The 18081-nt window shown below is 44.4% G+C and overlaps 1 protein-coding gene across 1 annotated transcript in view; it reads left to right on the top strand.

The window, feature by feature from the left end:
• Window positions 1-18081, top strand: part of KCNU1 (potassium calcium-activated channel subfamily U member 1) — a 171975-nt gene that overhangs the window by 140693 nt on the left and 13201 nt on the right. The window contains exons 22-27 of the mRNA XM_024764958.1: window positions 1574-1633; window positions 3345-3441; window positions 6708-6932; window positions 8450-8636; window positions 14350-14421; window positions 17419-17558. Coding sequence (XP_024620726.1) covers window positions 1574-1633; window positions 3345-3441; window positions 6708-6932; window positions 8450-8636; window positions 14350-14421; window positions 17419-17558 — 781 coding nt within the window. The remainder of the gene's footprint in view (window positions 1-1573; window positions 1634-3344; window positions 3442-6707; window positions 6933-8449; window positions 8637-14349; window positions 14422-17418; window positions 17559-18081) is intronic.

Below are 18081 nucleotides of genomic sequence, written 5' to 3'. Positions count from 1 at the left end.
CTAGTACTGCACATTCTCATAGATGATTTATTAGTCTCTCTAGGGAAGTATATTTCTGAAAGAATCATGTCATTTGCAAGGCATATGGCAGAATGGAGCTTTAGTTAAGGGATGGTGAGCTGAATCGCATCAGGTTTTGCTTTGGCAAGGACGCTGGATGGATGCCTTTATGATGAAGTGGGTCTCCTCCAGCCTTTTCTTTAATGCAGGTCTCCAGCAGGTGTTTCCTCTAAGGCATATCTGTTTTCCATAACATCAGAATGAAGAAAGATGTTTTCTGTGACATCTTGGCTACATAGATCATGCTTTTTATTATGATAGAAAAGTGTACAGTGATTTATTTGCTACTCTGAGTCAAGTTAAATGTGCTTGGGAGAAGATCATCTTCTATCTGCCAAAAGGGCCTTTCATTTCCAGACCAAGGACTCTTTATTCATTATGGGGGGTGGGCGCGGGGAAAGGAAGCATTAGAAGAAGTGGCAAAAGAGCTGAAGAAAGTGACCAGAAGAAAAGTAGGGGAAGTTATTGTAGACAGGGGTGCTGAGGGCAGAGAGCAGGAAGCCACCTCCTGAAGGTAGCTTGGGTATATTATATCAACACCTGAGGGACGGTGTCTAGGAAACTACGCATGGAGAGAAACAAGCTGCTATGAATGAGTAACACAGCCAATTCTCCAAATCCTGATAAAAATCAAAACCAGACTAGGGTCTTGGTGTGCTCCCCTTAACAAGCTTGGCATAAAGCCATCACCATTAAGAGAGCCTGTGTGGCTTTTAGGATGCTGAGTTGGGACTCATGACTTATGGATATTTAAACCACCAAAAACTCATTTTGGTCAAGCTGACCTTGAGGCTTAACTTTACAACATCTTCTGCCTAGGTAGATGACTAGAATCCACTAGCTTTGTAGGTAGGTCTCAAATGGAGAGGAAAATAAAGGATTGCACCTAGTCCTTGGCTGATCTCATTAGCAGTTAGCCTCTCTACTTTTCTAAACCCTTCTCCAGTGCCTCAAGTCCCCCACCCCAGCTTCTCTGTCTGGGTCCTCTCTCTATCCCATTAGTTTAGGTCAGATGTTGGTCTAAGTTAAAGTTCCTTTGTCTGAAAAAGTATGACTTCAGATAGTAGTTAAAAACTAACCTGGTTAAAGAGAGCAAAATACTTACGTTGGAGCTGAGTCTTTGAACCAGGTGTTGAATAACAAGCTGTATTAATTCACAGGGGAAACCCCTAACCCTTCAGCCCAAAGAACAATAGGTCCTATTAGTCCCAGGATGTATAGTAAAATCTCACAGGAGAACGCTGTCATAAGCTGCTGGTTACCGGGACTGAACCTATAGTGTGACATAGTACGGTACATCAGAAAAGGCATTTCAAGGCGTAGTAACAGATGTTTTTAAGTAGTAAGTACCTAAGTAAATAGTAAAAGTTTTTGTGAAGTGTGCGAAAAACACTGGATTATACAAATTTTAAAGGATATCTCTTTTGCAAGACTTTGCAGAACCTTTGATATGCTAAGCTGTGGGGTGAATTTCAAAGAGCGGATACTTTTCTAAAAATTTGTTTGCTTACAGAAATCATTTCCTCGGGACTTCTCCAGCTGCTAATATTATGGAACGTGCATTTTGGAAAAGGTATTTGTATTAGGATAGGGCAGACTAATGCTGTGGGAGCAACCGTGAAACCTCAGTGGCTTAGCGCAACAACGGTGTCCTTCGTGTTCACGTTACATGCCCAGCGCAGGTCAAGGAGGCAGGGACTCGGCTCCACGTAGTCACTCATGTACTCAGGCTGGCCATTTCTGCAGCAGGTTGGGAGGGAGCCTGAAGGATCACATGAGGGCTTCTCCCTACATCAGCCATCACTTCTCACGTGTCATTGGCCAGCATGAATCATGTGGCCCCACCTAACCCACCCACCTGCTAAGGCAGGAAAGGAAAATTGGGCATTGTGAGCACCAGTAACCTCAACCTCAGCATTATATTCAAGTGTCAGCTTTACGGTCTGTTAGCTCTTTGACTTTTATCTGTAAACTAAGGGGGGTTCTTTAAAGTCTCTGAAAGAGACAGAAATGCTCAGCAGATATTTCAGATGCTTCCCATGTTCCTCAGCCCTGTAAAGTCAGCAGGAGCCATGTGACTCATTCTGGCCCATGAAATGTGAGCCATGTGACTGGTTCTGGCCAATGAAATGTGAGCCATGTGACTTGTTCTGGCCAATGAAATGTGAGCCATGTGACTCGTTCTGGCCAATGAAATGTGAGGTGCAATGACTTTTCGATTTGGGCCAAGGCAGTTAAATGCCTGGGCTCATCTCTCTCTCTTCTCTTGCCTTAATCACCAAGGGGGATGCATGTTCCAGGGGGTGTACCCTTAAGATGGTAGAGCCTCTGTCCCCGTAAGACTCTGAATGGCTGTGTAGAGCAGAGATACCTGTTCACCTCAGTAAAATACATAGTGTGGGTGAGAAATAACCTGTGTTGGGTTAAGCCCTTGAGATTTGAGGTTGTTTCTGCAGTCTATGCCTGGATTCTCTCGAATTGAACAGGTTCTTTCTAACCCAAACCTCTCTGTGATTCTTGAAGGGTTTCCTTTCTTCTCTCACAAGCACATATATATTCCTTGGGATGGGAGTGGGATTTTTCAAAAGCTCCTCAAACCCTTTTGGTGATTGAATACATGACATGACAAGCATTGTGCCTGATGGCAATGTAGGGTGATTACATGGAAGGCTTTGCCGAGACTTAGACCAAGGTTTGAGCAAATTTTAGTCAAATGAAGGCCGGTCATGGAAGCTGTAAAGGATGCAAAATGCATTTAATAAGTAAGGATGTTTCAAAAGAGACCCATAAGAAAAGATATGGAAAGGAGACAAGAGGAAAACAGGTTAAGGAGAGAGGTATACCACTCATGATTCGATCTCACGGCCTTTTAAGTTCTGTATTCAGGTGCGCAAAACACCTCTCATGATTTCTCCCGAGCAGCAGTAGCATCAGAACGGTAGCAAAATTAAGAGCAGAAGTGACCACCCTCAAGGCAGTTAATCTAAGTTAGAAAGAGAGACTGGTGTGTCTGTTAAACATACACACACACGTACGCACACACACACAGTTCTTGATGGCTTTTGCCCAAAGTGCTTAGTATGTCTTCAGCTGTGAAGACGTTCAGCCCTTGGTGTCTGTCCTTCAGACATGCATCTCTATTTGGGGGTCTCATAGACCCGAGGTCACCTTCCTTATGTTATTCTTCACTTTGGGCTTCAGGGTGCAGTGAGTTTGACGTCATGCTTTGTTACACCAGAGCCCCAAGTGTTCCCAGGCTAACTTTCTACATTCTCCGTATCTAGGGCTTTTCTATACGAAATGGAGCGAGAGTCTGACCGCCTCGATAGCAGTGGCATGTTTCACTGGTGCAAAGCCACCCCTTTGGACAAAATGATTCTGGTAGGTGATTTTGTACCAAATCTCAGGTAAAATAAAGCTCCTTTAGGGTAGATGATGTCCTTCCACTAGTCATAAACACCTGCCCTTTCTCTTTGTAAACTGTGAATTTTGAAGGAAAAATATACCTCATGAGCCATGTGAATGTACGCAGAATAACAGATGTGGCATTTGACAAAGGCCATGTGGGTAATATGATGCCAGGATTTAAAATAATTAGATCAGATTCTTCAACTGCTTTTCCCCTCCTTTAATAGTTTAGCTGAGTCAGTTATTCAGAATAATGTTCTCCTGAAACTTTGCTGTTTTGCTAGTAAATCTAATTGATTTAAATGCACCAGGGGAACAGACTATTTACAAGAACTCTGTGGTCTTTCTTTTTTCAATTAAATAAAAATTCCCTTAATTCGTTTTTAAAGTTTGGATTTTCTATAGTATTTTTTCTTGAAGGTGGTTATACTTAAACACATTAGCAAAGGATGTATCTCCAAATTGCTCAGTTCTCCCACCCCACACAGCATGAGGGAATCCTTATAGATGCTAGAATCCTGTCCTTGTCTCTGTCCTCTTAAGGAGACAAACTAATTCAGCTCACTGAAATGCCAGCAACCAAGATGCAAAAAGCCTTGCATATTATCCCAGGCTCTGATACCTGCATTATGGATCCCCATCTGTTCTCATTTTCCAGAGTTGGAAACTCAAGGATAATCTCAGGGGTTTACCTTGCAAGCAGTAGCTGGTAAATTTAAGTAATAAAAGATGAGTTTTTTAATTAAAAATAAACTAATAAAAGATGTCTGCATGTTGTAAGAACCCTATATAATTTGTTCAGCTGTGACTAATGGCTAATTTTGTATTTTTCTTGCTTTCCAAAAGTAGTTTAGTTCACTTTTTTCTGTTACACACACACACACACACACACACACACACACACAATTTTGTAGCTCAGTGCCAATGTCCTGACAGAATATGTTCCAATTTTTGTAAAAAGCATGATCAATCATTTGATCAGAAGTACAAAATTGTCAGAGCTGTCATATCAACGGGAAAACTGTTAGGGCTGCTGAAACTCCCCATTTTAGCAAGTATGTCTTATTCTGAATGAAACAAAATAAACATCCGTTGAGCAGGAAGGCAAACATGTTTCCAGTGGGAGGGAAATCTTTAGAAAGGTTGGGAGGGGGTTGCAGATGGAAGCATCCAGGAGACCAAGAGATGGCAATAGCAGACATTTTCTTATACCCTATTTACTGAGCCCGCAGACAGGTTGCTGTGATAGAGCAACTCTATGTGGAATATAGTTCAGAACACCACCTGAGTCTTCTGATAAATTTGGAAGGGCTTCTAGTTTAAGAAATCCTAAGAGTTTTGAAACTGTGACTGTAGAGGAGAAATGTCCAGATTACAAAATTTGGGCCAACTTTGAACTTGGTTTGGTTTGCAGAAAAGTCAAATGGAAGTTGTCGATTTGTTACTTGGAGCAAATAGTGCATCCTCCCCTTCTCCCCAAAAGCCACCATCTTTCTCAATCGGGAGACAGTTTTGTGCTGCAGTTCCTTGGAGAAATTACCTCTCTAGCTGTGCCCATTAATTGCACTCTGCCATGTATCTCGTTCCTAATTGTTTAGGTCTACTAAAAAGAGCAATTTCTGGACTTCAGGTCTGTTACGTTAAATACTGTTGGAGGCTTCATTATTCAAGTTAAAACTAATCGAATTAGCCAGAGACAATTATTCAATAGATTTGGTTAAGATTCATATCACTCTCTGGAAAGGCTCTCCAGACAAGTAGCTTCGTTTCCCACAGGGCCATTTCCTTTGGAATTTCCCAGTCTATGCTACTTGGACAAACTATGCTATTTCCCAGTCTATGCTAATTGGACAGACTCTAATTGTTGAGATGTCAGGTGTGACTTATTTATCCTGTTAGATTTCAACAGCCCCTGTTTCATAGAAGCTTGTCCTTTAACCCAGCAAAAAACTGGCATTAGGATGAATGATACATCCCTTTGAAATAGCCTGAATCTTCGTGTGCTCGGGAGGGTAGAACACACTCAAACAGGAAGTGCTTGTAAATATATTTAACAAGTTCTCTACCAGCTTCCAAGGGTCCTCCTCTGAAAATCTAGGAATTCAGTGAGATTCAGATTTGATTAAATAGTTTTTGGACAACTATAGGAGCCGAGCGCTGAACTTTCAATATATTATTTAATTTCCACAACGAATTAACTTTTATTTATTTTTAAACCATTTAAACAAAGAAATTAGGGGTCAGTGAGGTTAACTAGTTTGTTTATGGTCATACGCTAATGACTACCAGAATACAAAATCACTGCTTATTCTACCTATCCCAGCACCGTGAGAGTAAGACATTGACTCATTCCCTGAAATCAATCACAGAGACTTAAAATAAGTTTCCTACAGGACTATCATCCCTTTCTCTAAAGTTACACTTATTGTTTTTAAAAGTCTCTATGAATGTGGGGAAACCTAATCTAAATATCCGTCACGTATATTATTTTGTCTTCAACTTAAAATTATAGGGGAGATGTTAAAAATTGGCCATGCTGATAAGAGTATGAGACATATTGAAATGTTTGGGATCAAATGGAACTTTTGTAACCTTCACATTTACTTTGTGCACTTTTCATGATAAATTTCCTGAACTCTGGAATCTATTGAACCTGGGCAGTGTAGTCGGTGAGGCCATATGAAATGGCCAATATTCAACCATTTTTGACCCAGAAAAAAGGCAGTTTCATATGGTTCACGCTAATATGTATATTTTCATATGTATGAAAATCCACTGAAAACTGCAGCACATCGTACAGCTGGGGGTTTTTCAGGGCTCGCTAGAAGACAAGTTTAGCAATGGGATTCGGAATGTTTTCGTTTTTCAGTGAGTCGTCCTGTAGCACATACGAGGCTAAAAACATATAATGAAAATGAGAGCTGTTTTCCCCATTTGGTTCAATGATTTCATGATTTCAATGATGCCGATCTGAGTTTGCACTGAGGCACGCCAGGCTAACAGAGAACTGGAAAAAGCGAAATAAGAAGGAACTCCCGGAAAAGATACATAGTTTAATTGTCCCATAGTGGATAAGTTCCATGTTTTTTATGAGTAATTTGCAAAATCCGATCATCCTTATGAAAGTGCTGGTGTGAATGTAAATACCAAGAAGAGTTGGGATGTGGGGAAGGAGCCCTCTTTAAAGGACTCTCATCTTGTTTCTAAAAATGACCAGACTCTGGCCTGCTTATACTTAGAATCGAACTGAGAAGTCAAAACATGAGTTTCGGAACCACATTGTAGCGTGTGTCTTTGGAGATGCCCACTCAACACTGATGGGGCTTCGGAATTTTGTAATGCCATTGAGAGCTAGCAGCTATACCCGTCAGGAGCTGAAGGACATTGTGTTCGTTGGGTCTCTGGATTACCTGCAGAGAGAATGGCGATTTCTCCAGAATTTTCCCCAGATATACATTCTGCCTGTAAGTGTCACAGTAAGGGATAGTGAATATTTATAATGATAATAGTACTAACAGTACTAGGATTAATAATGATAATAACAAATGAGTAGTAGCTTGCAGTTACACAGTGCTTACTGGTACCAGAAACTGTTCTAAGCATTTTGCACGTATTGACTCATTTAACCCTCCAAATAACCCCATGGTATAAATTTTAAAGATGCTGAACTTTAGGAACAGAGTAAGCAACCCCTCCAAGTTTACACGGCAGGTAAGTAGCAGGACTAGGATTTAAATCCAGACATATTTCATGTTTTATGTCACTAACCATGTTTATGGTCTTTATGTAATAGAGTTTCTTTGCATTTCTAAATCCGATTCTGACCTAATGGCTAAGCCTAAGCTGATACCAGCCAGCCTTTGTGCTCTAACTTTCTCATCTTTTCTGGAGACTCGCCTTTTATGGAACACATAATGCCACGTGGTCCTTGACAGATGTATGAAAAGGAGGAATTCTGAGAAATGGATCCATTATGCATATGTGGCATTGTGGTTGTAATTGTATTTGCTCTGAACCTTCACAGGGCTGTAATCTCATTATATGCCACCATTTCCATGGATTCATATATATATATATGCAGTGTGAAACGCACCAAAACTTTGGATTTTTCAAGAAATAATGCTAGCAACAGATTAGGAATATTCTTCAAAAACGGTTGTCTCAAGAAACAAATTGTATTTGTTTTTTTTTTTTTAAATGTCACCATAAATGTCCCCGCACCACCGCTTACTTTAGTCCGTAGCAAAGGAGGAAAGCAAATGACCAGGAGTCTCCAGATCCAGCTAGTGTTAGAAATTGCCAGTGTTCGCATCTCAGCCACCTAGTGGTGGGACCAGATCTATCCCTGTTTCTCCACCAAAGAAAAGAAGCAGCTACCACGTTGCTAATTAATCCAGGGTACAAATGCAGGCACCTACAAGCAAAACTGTGAGGACACAGAATTGGCTTTTATTTATTTATTTTTTTTTTTGCGGTACGCGGGCCTCCCACTGTTGTGGCCTCTCCCGCTGTGGAGCACAGGCTCTGGAAGCGCAGGCTCAGCGGCCATGGCTCACGGGCCCAGCCGCTCCGTGGCATGTGGGATCCTCCCGGAACAGGGTACGAACCCGTGTCCCCTGCATCAGCAGGCGGACTCTCAACCACTGCGCCACCAGGGAGGCCCCAGTATTGGCTTTTAGATCTGGACCTTCTGTGGTGTTTTTCTCTCACCACTGCTACCCTTACTCTGATTCTTTTCTTCCACTTGAGCCACCTCAGTGGGTTTAGGCTCCGCTGTCTCCACTCCGCTTCGTCCCATCCAGACTTGCTCTCAGAAGGGATCTGCAAAATTTAGTCACGCTCAGATATTCATGAATGGTAAGGATAAAAGTGTCAGATATCAGGTAACTAAGTCTTAAAACCAAGTCAGTGGAGGCTTTGCCTCAAAAACTTGCATCATCCACAAAAAGCCACCACCATGTACCCGGTTTTCTCTCAATAGGGATCTGCGCTCTATTCTGGAGACCTTCATGCAGTCAACATAGAGGAATGTTCCATGTGTGCTGTCTTATCCTCCCCATCTAAGTCATCCAGCAGCCCGACCTTGGTGGACACGGAGCCTATCATGGCCACACTCAACATCAGATCACTTCGGATTAGCTGCTCAGCCCACACACCCTCAGAGCCACGTAAGAACAATACCCGGACAGGAAGAGGCTAGAGAGAATGGGATCAAGAAGAATTAACTCCTCTCTGAAAAACTTTAATGATGGAGAGGAGGAGAGGTTGGGCCAAATGACCTATAAAATCCCGTCCAGCTGTGAGAATTCTGTACTAGAATTAGTGGACAGTTGAGTCCTTGGGAATCCTAGTCAAATGAAAAATGATGTCCATCTTCTAAATGGAATGCACATAACACTGTTTTTCTCCCATCTTAAAGAAGATCATGGAGTTGTAAGTGCTGTTATTGTTATGAATCAAATATCAGCGAGCATAGCCATTGGTATTTTAGTATCATTAACAACAGGTGTTACTGTTGTTAATTGGCTCTCATTGGATCCTGTAGGTGTTCAAGTTACTATTCCTAGTTTTGTGGGTGGGAGGATGAAGCACACTGTGTTCTACCACACTTTTTGTGGGCTAGAATACAAAAAATTTAGTCCGGTCTTTGGTGGGTGAGCTTTGGTGGGTGAGCCAGCTACTTCACAGACCCTCACTAAACAACCAAACACCTCTCAGCACCCAGGATTTCAGGGTTTTTTGCAAATAAATAAATAATAATAATAGCGAAGCACTTCCTGAATATCAAAGGGCATTGAAAATCCCGACTAAGGAGGTGGGAGCCATACCTCTGCTGAGCTAATCTGAAGATGTATAAAAATGCCTCTGTGTTCTGCATGTCAGTCCTTAGCTTAGCAATTAGGGTCACTCAGATTCACACAAGATTTGTGTGTGGGTTGAGTGTGTGTGTGTGTTTGCATCATGCTTGCAACTTTCTAAAATTGGATAGAAAAGTATTCACTGTGTAGACGGTATCATCAATGTAGAAATGAAAAATGCCCACTGAGTAAAAGCAAAGGGTAAGCTGACAACACCATAAGCCACCTAGCTAATCATTGGGTGACTGGTCCATCCTATTATCATTTTTTAAAATCTCACATCCTATATAGGCTAAAAAGATATAAACCTATGATTTTTTTTTTTTTGTGGTCCGTGGGCCTCTCACTGTTGTGGCCTCTCCCATTGCGGAGCACAGGCTCCGGACGCGCAGGCTCAGCGGCCATGGCTCACGGGCCCAGCCGCTCCGCGGCATGTGGGATCTTCCCGGACCGGGGCACGAACCCGCGTCCCCTGCATCGGCAGGCGGACTCTCAACCACTGCGCCACCAGGGAAGCCCTAAACCTATGATTTTAATTCTGGTTTCTTTTGTATCTGGTGATTCTCATCCTTTCACTTATTCATTTATTCATTCAACAAGAATACATTGATTTTGTATGTGTCACATACTCTGCTAAACTGCCAGGATTGGCAGGAGGAAATACAGGAGAGAGGGGAAAAGGGTTGGAAAGAAGGAAGAGAAAATGAAAGAATGTCACAGTATTTGAGTCATCATGCAGTGTGAGTAGGTGCTCTCCCCACCGCAAAAGGGAAAGTTTAGGGAAGAACATACTGTGTAGACCTGGCACCTTTCCTTGTGTGGATGTCATCGTACCCATTTGTGTGACAGGAAATAGAGGTCCAGACAGGCTCTCCTGTGCTACCTAACACAGGAAGCAGCAGTAGAGTTACATTCTGAGCACATAGGAATAGCCAAGGACTGTCACTCAGAAACCTCGCCCATTACTCCAGCATCACAGGAATCTACCTGGAGTTTGCATGTAGAAATTCCCAACCCTCAGGGAAGCCTGTTTGGTTCTCTTAACCATTCTTCCTATCTCATACTAATACTCCTCTTGCAGCATACCAAGCAGGTGGCAATGGGAATGCCCACCTCCAAGAATGATCAGTATAAAGGATTGTGAAATTCTGCCAGGAGGGAGAAAACATCTTCCACGCTGAGCAATTTTCTATCCCTTCTTCTGAGACAGTGGTTCTCAACCAGGGGCGGTTTTGACCCCAGAGGTTGTCTGACAATGTCCGGAGACAGCCTTGGTTGTCACAACTTGGCGGGATGCTATCGGCATCTAGTGCGTAGAAGTCAGAGATGCTGCTAAATATCCTACAGTGCATAGGTGCAATATGTCAATAGGACCAAAATTGAGAGCTCTCACTCTGACATATCTGCTGAGCCTTTTGTGGCCTCAGCGGGCTTTCCCACATCTTCATGGTCATGACAAGGTTACACATAGAATCCATCTAGGACCACCAAGGCTCTTCCATACAGTGGTTCACCAAGGGATGTTGGAGGTGGGGGGACAGCAAGAAGGAGGACTCTCCAAAGGACCAGGCCTCCTGGACATCCCCACGGAAAACTTTAGGTTTCTCACTGATGCTCTAATTACTGCCCTGTCACGTCACAAGGACAGGTTGGCAAACCTAGGTACTGAACTAAATAATCTGTGGCATAATCTAAACATATAACGGTAATTAAGTCTGACAACTTAATATGCTCTTGAAATTTAAATGTAAAGTAGTAATCTACAATTAAGCAATCTTTTGCTTAATAATAGCACCCTGCCAGCCTGGAAGAATTTCAGGTATAATACTGTGTGCTACTAGGTAGCAAAAATATTGACACTAGTAAAATGTACCCAGGCTATGATCTGACACATATTCAAATTAACCGTTGCTCTACCAGAAAAGATGGAGTTAAGGCGGAAATTCTGTCGCTGTCCTCCAGCCAGTGTCGGAGCAGATATTGATGCAGTTACATCAGCTGATGTGAACCTGTCTCTATCCAATAAGAACATTTGACTCTGAAAGTCAGGATATTCCGAGCCCGTTATTAGAGGGAACTGAAATCAGAAAGTGCAGCTCAAAGGAGAATTTTCCCCTTTGAGGGAAACTGATCTCGATATTTTATTGAAATTGTCAACCAAACCTTATGTATTTTAATATATATAAAGGGAATGGGCATGGGCTTTGAACTTGGTGCCAGTTCGGGTGTGAAAACGCATGCATCCTTTACAAACCATGTAGCCTTGGGCAAAGCATGTAGACCCTGAGTCAGTTTCGTCATCTTCAAAAGTGATCTAACTCGACTTAATTCACAGGTTTGAGGGCACCGTGGTGTCATTCTTGCCTCCCAGCTCACAGCAGCCCGAGGGATCTTTTACAAACATTTATTAGATAATGGCAGTTTTCTCCTTTAGACCCTGTAATGGTGACTCATGACAATTGCAGGAAAATCATGTAGGGTCTTGCAGGCCAGTAGGGAGCCTGAACTTCCTCCTTCGGTCTGTTTATACTGGCTCTTTCCTGCCTTAAGTTCCTTATCCCATTCCCTCTGTCTGGATGGCTTTTGCTCATCACTCAGGATGACATTCCAATGTCAGAGAAGCCTCTTCAAACTCTATCTAAGGTCACCTCCCCAGGTCACTCACTAGCCCCTAAAAGTTGGGTTTTTTCACAGTTCTCATCACTATCTGAAAACATTTTGTATTTGCAACATATGGTATGTAACTGGGGCAGGGACTGTTCATAGTCCTAGTCTGCAGTCGATATTCTTTAAAGATTTGTAGAGGGAGGATAGCAAGGAAGGAAAGGTACCTAAAGCAGATAAAGCATCTTGCACGTTTCTGAGAATAAAGTAGAATCTCATTTCCCCCAAGTCTCCCTGCATTATGAAAATCCCAGAAGTTTGTTCAGGAAAAACAGTTGAAGGTATTCAGATCCCATCATCAGTAAGATCTCCCAGTGAGTTTGGAGATGTGGTCTCTAGCCACCACGCAAACCCTCCTCTTCAATAGATGCGTGGACGAGGTTAGCCCCTGGGGCCTCTGTTTCCTCACCTGAAGCTAAAGGGTTTTGCTAAAGTCCTAAGGCCATTTCTAGTTCTAACTGTAAACTACACGTGTTGGGCTCCTCCTGTGGCACTTCCGTGTTTACCGTGAATCTACCTGGAAGCATGACTCAGAATTTTAGTGGCAATCAGAAATGTATTCAGCTCTGCTCTGCGTGAACAAGAAGTGGCACTTATAGGGAATGTTTCTTGGGGAGATGGGAGAGGTGATAAATACAGGAAGGCGCCTACATACGCACCTTCAAGTTGAAAACGTCCGAAGGTGCGAACGTGCATCTGGTTCCAGCAAGGAGCCAGATCCTGTGCCATCCGCATCAGGCGTGAGGGAAATGGCAGCTTGCCCTCTGTCTCCTATTGCTGACAATCCTTCAGCTCTACCATCTCCCACCTCCTCTCCCTCCTCCTGTCAGTAGCTCTTCTTGCCTGTCCACTCGATGCCAGCCCCCCTGTGCCAGCTGTTGTACTGGACTACCGTACTTTTCAAGGTACTGTACTGGAAGATAAAAAAGGATTTCTTTATTTTCTGTTTTTTTTATGTATTATCTGTGTGAAAGGTATTATAAACCTACTACAGTACAGTACTATATAGCTGATTGCGTTAGCTGGGCTAACTTTGCTGGACTTAACGAACAAATTAGACTTAGGAACGTGCTCTCGGAATGAAACTTGCCTGTATGTAGGGAACTTACTACATTGTAGAGCACAGCATTCTCTCTGGGAACAAAACCTCCCTTTGGATCTCCTCTTTCCCCCTTCCCCATCTCAGTGGCCAGTTTCCCCACCCCCGTCCCTTTGTCTGCCTCTCAGGCTGTCTGTCTGACCCACTCGCTCATCTCACCCACCCTCCCCTACCACTTACCTGGCTTGGGAAACAAAAGACCCTCCACATATTTCGCCTTCTTCAAGGCAGCAGAGAATCTGAATGACAAGCAGAATGTTAACTTTCACAGTATGATTTCCCTGGTACGTACATAGAATTCTCAGAAAAGTTCAAAAAAGGTAACCAGTAGTTTCAAAGCATAACTTTTGATGAGATCGTCATGTGTTTGGTTTGGTTTGGTTTTTTTTTTAATCAGGATCCTAGTTTCCTCTTTCTCTTTTCCCTTTTCTTTCTTTACCTTTTCTGGGGGTGTTTAACTTGGAGACCAAAACTCTGGGGTCATCCCTGTTTTTGAACAGGTTCAAAACAGGTTTTGGACAGGTTTCCTCACCTGTCCGCCCATGCTAGGGCTGTGTTCCAGACCAGAGCCGGGTGTGGAATCTCTTTGGGATTCGAGGCTCGCAGAGGGAGATGAAGGGCCTCACCTCCTAAGGCAGGAGCTGAATGTGAAGACAGAGGCCCCATGACCTCCCACCCCAGTCTTTAAGGAACTCCCAAGACATCAGGGGCTGGGGAGGCCAGCCAGAGTTGGGAGGCAGAGACAATCCTGCTGAAGGAGAAAGAGACCCTCAGCCCAGAGAGGATCTCCAAGAGGCAGAAGCACCAGGAGCCAGTAAACCAGTCGCTGTGCCTCCACAGGCTCTCCTGGGGCAGCACCTCCTATTTATTCAGTTTCGTGAAGGTTCTACAAGCAAGTGCATGTAGTTTGAGGCACTGCCTGCCTGAGCCGTCACCCGGCACTCCCAGTCGGTAGACAACAATTGGATGTAACTTAGGCTGCCGATAAGCAACTACAGGGAGAACGTCACCCTTTTTGTAATTCACTTGAAGTGCCATTTAGAAAACATCCTACACACACACACACACACACCCCAAACTTCTGGAAAGGAGAGGCTGAGGCCATTTTTTTCCTAAATATAGAGAAAGATTTGGGATTTGGGCATGAGAGTCACTTTGCTGAGATAAAGCCTCAAGCTTCCGCATCCTTGTCTGTGTCGCAAGCCACTTCGTTTGCATCTGTCCATCTCATCCCTCCCTTGTTGCCGTCTGTGTCTACAGGGTGTACTTGGTGCTTCAGTGACCATCCCGGGAAGTCAAAGTGCCGAAGGATCCCCATCCTCACTGAACTGAGTAAGTTGTGTTTCCAGGACAGAATTCAAGGGAGAAGTCTTTGTATCTGTATTTGATGTCCCAAGGGTGTCTTTAGGACCCACAGTCAAAGGACTGAGGACCAGAATGGGGCCCAGAGACCATTATGTGTTTGACTGGCTGTTATATTGGGCTTTTACCTGTTTGGTGACGTTGACATCCTCCAGCAGAGCCTGTCGTATCTGGGTGTCAGGGTGCAGCAGTAGCTCCTGCCTTCTCCGTTCTTCCAGGGGAGGGGACGTGGATTTTAAAACTGCAAGAAAGGCTCTCCCTAAACCAACTTCTCTACCCATCAGACGTCTTCCTCTCCTGCGGTGCTACCAGGGCAGGCACTAGAGTGAGGCAGGTGAGGCCCCCAGGGTGGCTCACTCTTGGGGGTCTTTAAATTTTGTGTCCCTTGTGTCTTCTTAATCCCAGCCCTGAGCGGTGCTCTTCTAAAATGGAAATACTCCATGCAGAAATAACAGGATGAGCTGTTATCTCTCATCAGAACCTTATGGAAAACACACGTATATGAAACTTTGCTAGACGTGAGGAGCCCTGGGGGCAGCAAGAAGGGCAGGGAAGGCAGGTGCCTGTGTGCATTGTTTGTGATTCACCAGGGTAGACACTGGGATTTAATACTGATAATAGTTGGTGAGCAAAAGGGAAGTTACCGAAGAGGGGGTGGTACCTTTAACACAGTTTGGACCAACTCAAAGATGATCTCTAAAGCTGCTCCTGGGCGTGAGATTTGACTCGATTCCATAGCGTAGCAGACATCTTAGTGGGATTTTTATGATTCAGCATGTGTAAGCTGAGGGAGATTTATACCCAACTAGATGAGCAGACCTCATAGTCCCAGAAATGAAGCAGGCAGACAGAGAGAGGAGCCAGTAGGTGACACCACCAGGTGATTTGGGAGTGGCAGTGCAGCAGGTGGGCAACAGTCTAGCCACCCTGGATCCCAGAACTGCAGCTCTCCAAATCCACCTTTGAAGATCTCAGATCCCTTGAGCCTGACTTGGACCTGGCAGCCTATCTGTAACCACCCTAAAGCTGATGGCTACAGTTCTTACTTATATTTCATTTTTAGTTTGCTACCGTTCTGAGCCGTCTCTGACTCTGGGGTGTATATACACTGAGGGCATTAATCAGAAGACTGTCATGTAAGTTAGAGTGGTCAGGAGGGACCAGCCAACTTCTCACCGGCCTCAGAAATGCATCTGGTCACTCTCCAGGGACGTACAGCTTTGCTCAAGGAAAGACTTTCTGGCACCAGGCAGCGCCTGTCAAATTAGCCTGACAAGTCACCTGCCAGCTCACTCAGTTTCCGTTCTTTGGCCAGCAAGGAAGGGTCACAGTGACATGAGAGCTGCAGGTCTGATGGCCAGCACTTTGGTCCAGAGTGTACAGTGGCCTGCAGGAAAATGTCTGGGGATGCTGAGGCCACTGGTTTAGGATGACACAGCAAGATCTGGACAAAGGCTCCTGGGGTGTGCGTGTGTGTGCGTGCACGCGCGTTTGTGTGTGTGTGTGTGTGTGTGTGTGTGTGTGGAGGGTTGGCAGTGCAAGAAGAGGAATGTATGTGCACGTAGGAAATGTGGGTTGATACTAGTCATACCTCCTTCATCTTTTATAAAGATGCGTAGTTCTTGGAAGAAAATGATTCCTTAATACCAGCAGTCTATCACTTCCCCCGAGTATACTAAGGAATAATTTTAAGAATTAGAGACTAATGCGGTCTTAGTTAGGAGCGTACTCTGAGTTGTATGTCCAGTAGGTTTGCTTGGATCTGTAATAATGATGGTCAAGAAGTTTGAAGGGTCTAAGACTTAAGGCTGCTTGCAAACTAACAGGTTCATCTGCCCAGTTTCACAGATGTGGACAGAAGATGAGAGACCACTGAGTCAGGGACGATGAACAGTTTATTACTCACGTCAATAGCAGTAGCCAGAGAATCATCACTTTTGTGCTGGCTTCCCAAGCCCTCGTTCCCACAGGAGGACGTGAAAAGGTCCAGGTGATACCTGGACCCACCATGAATTGCTTTGTAAGAGAGGAACCCTGAGCTTTGGGAACCAGCATCTTTTATAATGGGCAGTAAGCATGCCTTCCCTTTGCTCTGGTAGGAGATATCCCTATCTTCCAATGCTATTCTCTATACAAACATTTTTGAAGCTGTAATCTTGGAACAAAGGCAATCAGCGCCTCTGCTGTCCTCATAGAAATGACCGATTTCGCTGACTGCAGAGGCTGCCTACAGGGGGTCTGAGTTGCAGCCTGGGGCCGGCATAGGTTTGCTGATGGATAACTTGGCCACTGCTGCACAGGTCTGAGTAGGATGATTCTTGAAGCCCTTGCTGCTTAAAGTGTCGTCCGTGAACCAGCAGCGGGAACATCTTCAAGCTTGTTGGGCGCGCAGACTCTCAGGCCCCACCTTAGACCCAGTTAGACCCAGAATCTAGATGATAACAAGATCCCCAGTTGATTCACAGGCACATTAAATTTTGAGAGGCACTGATTAACCCGTTCTGGGCCCAAATAACTCTTAAGGACCCAAGTAAATACCACGCCATCTGTGGCATAGCGTATGGAGAAAAAGACAATAACGGGGGTGAGCAGATGTTCCTATTTATGTCTCTTGTCCCTGTGCGATTATGTAAACTGTCCCCTTTTTCTTCCAGAAGTGTCCTGTCTTGAAAGTTAAATGATTAAGGGTGACATTCTGGACACTTGCTTGGAGAAACTGAGCCTGAGGTACAAGGATATCTCCTTGATGATGAAGGTCCCCAAGCGGGCTTCCCATCTTCAGGGGATGAAGATATTAATACTTGGAAAGAAAAAACTATATACTGCAGTTGAGGCAGGTCCCACTTTGACCCTAAAGTAGGCATCAAATCCTTTGAGCGATGGTCCCTCCTTGGCCTGCCTGGTCCGGAAGTCCTGTATCCTTCATCTTGTCTGCCTGCCTTTCCTTTTTGCCTCTCTCACTTGCAGAAAATCCTTCCAACATGCACTTTATTGAACAGCTCGGTGGGATGGACGGAGACCTCTCGGGAATGAGCCTGCACCTCAGCACGTCCTTTGCCACCGGCACTGTCTTTTCCGGCAGCTTCTTGGATTCCCTCCTGGCCACGGTAGGTGCGCTGAAGCCAAGGAGCCCCACGACCAAGCCCCTGCCGCAGGGAGAGTGTGCGGCTCAGGACTCGGGTGGATGGTGCTAACGAACGCCTCGCAATTCTGCGTGCTTGTTGATTTTCCAGAAAAGCTTGTCCACGCACATAATTTCACCTTTGCTCATGACTACCTGGCAAGGGAAGCCAAATGCTCACATTTTAAAAATTAAAAACATGAAGCCCTTAGAGCCAGAACACTCAATCCCGGGAGGAATGAGCGCATCCACAGAACCCACCTTTCAGCTTCAAGTGCATCTTGGCTGACCAGGCTCTTTGGCGTCAGAGCGTGGGCGGTGATCCTGCTTTCTCTTCTCTCTAAAATATCCCCAAGCTATACAGAAATCATCCATAAAAGGATGTGGGGTTCGAGGAAAGGGCTTTGTTTCTTTGGCCTTTGGTGGTGTGAGCTTTATTCAGAGCTGAGTCCAGTCTCCCTCCACGTTGCCCCTCTTGTGAGATGCATTTTTTTTTTTTTTTTTTTTTT

This window comes from Neophocaena asiaeorientalis, unplaced genomic scaffold (genome assembly GCF_003031525.2).
Source record: "Neophocaena asiaeorientalis asiaeorientalis breed wild unplaced genomic scaffold, Neophocaena_asiaeorientalis_V1.1 scaffold14, whole genome shotgun sequence".
Classification (NCBI taxonomy): Eukaryota; Metazoa; Chordata; class Mammalia; order Artiodactyla; family Phocoenidae; genus Neophocaena; species Neophocaena asiaeorientalis.
The sequence above is the reverse complement of the archived record's forward strand: the minus strand, read 5'-3'. Positions and strand labels throughout refer to the sequence as shown.